This window comes from Abramis brama, assembly GCF_963993115.1.
Source record: "Abramis brama genome assembly, chromosome: 8".
Classification (NCBI taxonomy): domain Eukaryota; kingdom Metazoa; phylum Chordata; class Actinopteri; order Cypriniformes; family Leuciscidae; genus Abramis; species Abramis brama.
Genome location: NC_139970.1, coordinates 31,297,206 through 31,303,543, shown reverse-complemented (window position 1 = coordinate 31,303,543; position 6,338 = coordinate 31,297,206). Strand labels below are relative to the sequence as shown.

At 37.8% G+C, this 6,338-nt stretch overlaps 1 protein-coding gene across 4 annotated transcripts in view; it reads left to right on the top strand.

Annotated features, from left to right (window-relative positions):
* The window catches only part of ankrd44 (ankyrin repeat domain 44), a 26,009-nt gene extending 20,100 nt beyond the window's left edge, over nt 1–5,909 (top strand). For 2 of the 4 annotated variants that reach the window (XM_084121631.1, XM_084121630.1), the window contains exons 21-28: nt 604–823; nt 930–1,017; nt 1,112–1,195; nt 1,322–1,467; nt 1,585–1,667; nt 2,217–2,296; nt 2,517–2,608; nt 2,934–5,909. In XM_084121631.1, coding sequence (XP_083977757.1) covers nt 604–823; nt 930–1,017; nt 1,112–1,195; nt 1,322–1,467; nt 1,585–1,667; nt 2,217–2,296; nt 2,517–2,608; nt 2,934–3,178 — 1,038 coding nt within the window. In that variant the 3' untranslated portion in view covers nt 3,179–5,909. The remainder of the gene's footprint in view (nt 1–603; nt 824–929; nt 1,018–1,111; nt 1,196–1,321; nt 1,468–1,584; nt 1,668–2,216; nt 2,297–2,516; nt 2,609–2,933) is intronic. The other 2 variants (XM_084121633.1, XM_084121632.1) reach the window with 2 other exon arrangements.
* Nucleotides 5,910–6,338: the final 429 nt, after the last annotated feature.

The window sequence follows — 6,338 nt, the reverse complement described above, 5'->3', positions numbered from 1 at the left end:
AAGAAGTCTCTTATGCTCACCAATGCTAAATTTATTTGATCAAAAATATAGTAATATTGTAAAACTGTATTACAATTTAAAATAACAGGTTTGCATTTTTTTAAATGTAACTTATTCCTATGATGGCAAAGCTGAATTTTCAGCAGCCATTACTCCAGTCTTCAGTGTCACATGATCCTTCAGATATCATTTTAATATGGTGTTAAAATAGTGATGGTGAATAAATAAAATGGTGATAGTGAATAAAATGGTGTTGTGCTGCTGAATATTTTTTAGGAAATGTGATAACTTTTTTTTTTCCAGGATACCTCCGTGAATAGAAAGAATAGCATTTACAATAGAAATCTTTTGTAACATTGTAAATGCCTTTACGGTCACTTTTGATCAGTTTAATGCATCCTATCTGAATAAAAGTAGTAATAAAAAAAAAAAAAAAAAAATCATACTGTCCCAAAACTTTTGAACGATATTAGCAGTAAGAGTAAAGTTTATAAAGACAGACACTTTAGCATATCTTAAGATGTACTCTTATTTGGTTGTCATGACTTATGAGTTATTTTATTCATTCATTTATTTTAAACTCTCTTTCTGTCTCTTTCTCAGCTCTTGTGTGGACAGGAGGAATGTGTTCAGTCCCTGTTGGAGCTGGAGGCATCAGTGGTACTGGGGGACTCCAGGGGTCGGACAGCGATCCACATGGCTGCAGCGAGGGGTCACGCATCCTGGTTGAGCGAATTGCTCAATATCGCATGTTCTGAGCCCCCATTGCCCCCATTGCGAGACAACCAGGGATACACACCCTTGCACTGGGCCTGTTACTATGGTTAGTTTTAACAGTCTCCATTATGAGTTTAACAATATGCTTTTAATTATGAGTAAACAGAATTCAATTTTTGAAGTATGGTGGACTAGCATTGTCTGTGTTATAGGTCACGAAGGCTGTGTGGAGGTCATACTCGAACAAAAAGACTTTCGTCAGTTTGATGGGAACCTCTTCACTCCGCTGCATTGCGCTGTGTATGTCTGCTGTGAGATTGTCTTCATCTCTGTCATCTGTTGCACTTTTCTTCTCCGTTTCAACTTGTCTGTCTCTGAATCCTCTGCCTTACAGGGTCAATGACCATGAGACTTGTGCCACCCTTTTATTAGAAGCCTTGGGATCAAAGATTGTAACTTGCAAAGACTCCAAGGGCAGGTTAGTAACAGAGATAATAGAATATAATAGAATTGTACCTACAGTGGCTCCAAAATTTGAACAGATATAATAAACATGAGCCAGTGGAAATTATTTTAAAGAAGAACTGTTGTCTCGGTTTATCAGGACACCTCTCCATGCTGCTGCATTCGCTGGGCACATTGACTGTGTTCAGCTGCTCCTGGCTCATAATGCATCTGTGGATGATGTTGACCAATCAGGGCACAGTGCACTGATTATGGCAGCAGAGAAAGGAAGAGTTGAGGTTGTAGGTATGTATTCTTCACCATGTTTTTCTTCTCCTCTTTTGCATTATGCCTCTGTTCATTTGTATAAAAGGGTTATGAAAATGAGCTCACTTATGCAAAGTGTGGCATGTGTTTTAACAGAAGCTCTGCTTACTGATGCCAATGTGAATCTCAGTCTGACTGACCAGAAGGGCAATACAGCACTTCATCTAGCCTGCAGTAATGTAAGTAGTCCCTATAATTTTATAGTTTACCCTATAGTTTCAGCAGTGGTGCAGTGATCTTTCATAATAATGTCATAATATGACATAAATCAAAACCCAGGCCTGGCATTATTGGTTTCATTATATGGCTGTCATTCTCAGGAAATGGTCCCATTTGTGCAAATTTATCTTAAGCTTTATTTGATGTTAAAATATATTTTAATGCAACTTTTACTATAGATTTTTCATGGAAAAAAAATTGTATATACACATCAAACATAAAAAAAATAATATTTTCATATTATCTATTCACTCCAAAATCATATTTAATTTGTATTTAATAATTTGGCCTTCTTAAAAACAGGAAAAAATGTTGAAATTTGTAATGTATGTATGACTGTTCTCATGGGGTTTCCATTAATAATACTAATATTTATTATTACTATGAAACAAAAAAATGATGCCAGATATGAAAACAAACAGTGCAGACATTATTTTTGAATGTTTTTATTAATCCATTACCTGATGTCTTCTAAAGATGATTTTCCTGTTCTGTCTGCTTTTTTCCAGGGAATGGAGGAATGTGCATTGCTCATTCTTGGAAAAATTCCAGAATCTGCCCTCGTTGCTACAAACGCTGCACTGCAAACGTGAGTTCCCTTCCACATTATGTTACATATTGTGTTTACATTTATGCATTTGGTAGATGCTTTTATCCAAAGCGACTTCCATTGCGTTGAAGGAATACATTTGATCAGTTCATGGATTCCCAGGGAATCGAACCTGTGACCTTGACGTTGCTAGCACCATGCTCTTATATATTAATAAAGAAGCAATTGATCCTCACTTGTTTCTCATTCACTCTCTCAGACCTCTCCATTTGGCTGCTCGCAGCGGGATGAAGCAGACAGTGCAAGAGCTGCTCTCTCGTGGGGCCAGCGTTCAAGTACTAGATGAGAATGGTGCGTCTGAAATCTCAGCAGATTTTGTTCATGCGTAGATTGTCAGTGTATGTGCATCTGTCTATGCCAGTCTTCTTTTATTAGTGCCGTAGAAGCTTTTGCCAAAGCAGTGGCTGTGTTTCAAAGCTTTGACGGTGTCATGCGTGTCGTGTCCCCTTTTGCCCCCCAACCATGTGTTTGGCTTCCTGACTAGCGAGGCACTAATGGAATGCCGCTTTCGTCAATCACCTCCCCACCACTGTCCTTTTGTTCCACTGCTCCGTCCCTCCCTTCACCTCTTTCTGCTATCCTGTCTCTTTCGCTCTTTGGCTGTCTTTCCACGCAGGTCTCACCCCTGCTCTGGCTTGCGCTCCCAGCAGGGAAGTGGCTGACTGCCTGGCTCTCATTCTGGCTACCATGATGCCTTTCTGCTCCCCTTGCAGCTCTGGAACTCCTTCCCCAGGCGCCCTGCTGAAATCTCTGCCCCGCCAGGCCAAGAGTCCCCAAGGCCCCCGCAGTCCAAGGGACCCCTCCGGTCCCTCCAGCGAGGGCACGACCACTGAAAACGACTCGGACTCCGAGACATTTTGACCCCGGCTCCTTCTAGAGGCGCCCTTCATAGTTATCAAAGCACATATTGTCATGAACCTTACAGAAGTTGTACAGATTTTTGATTATAGAGCACAGCCTCTATAACAAGAGATTATGAAACATGACAGTACACTTGGTACGCTTTTGTTTTGCCACACTTGTTTGCACAGGAGATTTTTTTCGAAAGCCATTTTAATCACTTTAACACAGGATGATTGAGATCGCCAAATTTTGACCGACTTCTCACGCTTGAAGTACGGTAATGTATAGTGTGGCGTGGTCTGTCTTAATCTGTGGACTTTTGAAAGCACAAACCCTGCACAAGGTTAGGTCACAGTCATTTCACTCCTGTTGTCACTGTGGGACCAATCAAGAACCAAGAAATCACATTTTTGAAACAACAGGGGAATTGCCATCACTGCATCAATGTCACTTAGTATTTATTTGTAAGAGCAAAGGCTGGAATACACTACATGACTTTGGCACAGATTTTTGCTGATTTAAGTCTGGAGAATTTGTCAAAAGTCAGAGCCAGTGTGCAGATTTGACTTGACAAAAAATCACATTGTATATGATGGGCACAGACAACTGACTTTATTGAGACACAAACAGACACGCTAATAAACAATATAGTACTAGTGTTTTACTATGGTTGAGGCGCTGAGCAGCCATATTGGATTCTGAAGTCAGGGTTGTTGCGGTTTCCCAGAGTTTCCCATTTGCAACTCTGACTTGAGGGGGCATTCCACTTAAAAGTTCCTACTTGGAACTTCCCTCTTAAATGGAATGCACCATAAGATTCCATCCACATTGTTTTCATTTGTCATTCATCTCCCAACAAGGCGCATGTGTCTTTATGAGTTTGTGTTCGGAGTGACTTTAAAATCTAGTAAGTGTGTGTGATCCTCATTTTGTGTATAATGCCCAGTGTTTCTCTGTAACCATCTACAAAGTCTGCAAGCGTATGACGCCTATGTTTTAAAATCTGTTTAGATTTGAAAAGTTGTGTAGTGTATTCCAGCCTTTTGACTGTAAGTCCATAAAACCCATTGTAATGTGATGAAAATCCAATGCAAGTTTTCCATTGTCCAGATCGTACACCAGTTGTACTTTACACATTGAATTTGACACATTGTGAATAGAAGGCTCTTGAGATTTATATTGTAAAGAAGAGCATTTTTATGCTATAGATATAAGTAGATTTCTAGGCCTTGATGGTCTAATCTTAAGTCTGACGCTTTTGGAGAGTGACACTTTGTCACTCAGTTCCTTCTCAGACATAGAGACAGTGTTCAAATAATACTTCTATTCAGGTTGAATTTTAGATTCTAGTGAGAGGACATGGCATGTTATGTGAACCAGGATGTTTTCAAGCCTGTACCAATATTTATTTACATTTAGATAACAAAGGTACTACAATTGTATGCACTTATGTATAGCAGTAAATGGGTGTTTAAAGGAATAGTTCATCCCTAAATAAAAATTCTGTCATTATTTACTCATGTTGTTAAAAACCTAAATGTGTCTCTTTCCATACATCAGCTCTGTAAAGCTCCAAAAATGACAGAAATACCTCCAAAAAGAACTATGTACTGTATTCCAAGTCTTCTGAATTCAAATGAAAGCTTTGTCTGAGAAACAGCTCCTCTTCAGTGAGCTGTTGGTACTGGATCATTGCGTTAGTGAATTAAACTCAAGAACTGAATCATGAAAACAAATCATTTAGTTTGTTTTGTGAATCAAATCAACCAATTCATTGAAAATAACCAGTTCAAAAGAATGATTTGTTCACTAATTGAACTGATCCGGTGACCTCACTGACTCACTGATAAAGTCACAAAAGTTATCAGTGAATAATGACTTAAATTTCAGTCTCTTCCTCTCTCAAGAGTGGGAGTAAATAATGACAGAAATTGCATTTTGGGGTTAACTATTAATTTAACATTGAATCCAGAACTATGAGTAACCTACCCTTTTTTCTTTCCTTTCTTTTGCACTGGTTGAAAATTAATCCTTTTAAAACAGATTTCTAACATGCTTTTGGGGGATCTCAGCAAGAGTGTTTATTTGCTTTCAAATTTGAATCCATTTTGCTTCAAAAGATAAAGAGCGAAAATTATGTTTTAAAATCTTGCTGGTCAGAAACTTTCCAGAAAATTCTAAATGAAAATGTAAACCACTGTTTATCTGTTTGCCTTTGTCCACAATGTGCCAGTTTCTCGGTGTCCAGTGCCTTGTTCTGCATTTTCAGAATTTTGTTAGATTACATCAGTGTGCATTTGTGTGTATGTATTAGAGTGTAATGAAAGAGTCTGAAGATGTGAAGATAAGTCTGGGACACACCTGCCAATAGTAAGCCAATGTTTTTTTTTTTTTTTTTTTTTTTTACCAAGTCCTGATGTTTGTGCCTACGAGTGTGTGATTTACAGTAGGAAATAAGTCTTTGTACATATCAGCTCATGGACATTATCATCACCAGAGCAAAAATTGCACACGACTGTCTAATTACAAAAGCACGTGGTTGATTTTCTTTTAATAAATTAGATTGATTATGATTGGAAGGATGCAGAGGAATGGTGTCAAACAGTATTATAACAGAAAAAAAGCTTTGAAATGTATGACAATCTAGATCGTGGTTTCCTCCATTCTGATTTTGAAGGTTCTTTGTCAGCTCAAGTTTTTTTAATAAATATATAAATTGTATGACTATTATATAAAATGTTTTAACAGAGTTTTGTGTAGTCTTTTTTATTATTATTATTTATCCATGAATATTAATTTCATTCAGTGAATTAACTCATAAGTAGGGACTTTTCATGCTTAAGTGAAATGCATTGTATTTAACCAGTTTCATATTGTAGTTTTTCAGCATGAACACTAGTTTTTAATACATATTACAATTATTTTGTGGTTGCTCAAAATGTGTCCCACATATTCGTCACCACCGTCAGATATTTATCAAAAGCAATAAATTCAGGCAACTACAAGGTCAACTTAATTCCTGGGGACCCCATCTTCAAACCTTCAACTCTTCTGCATGCTTCAAGATCACTCAAGCTCCTGTAAGTTTGCTAATTTCTCTTAGACTTGTTCATATTTTTGGACACTGCTACTGTCACAACCATAATATGTCAACACCGTCTCTTTTGTATAAAAAAAT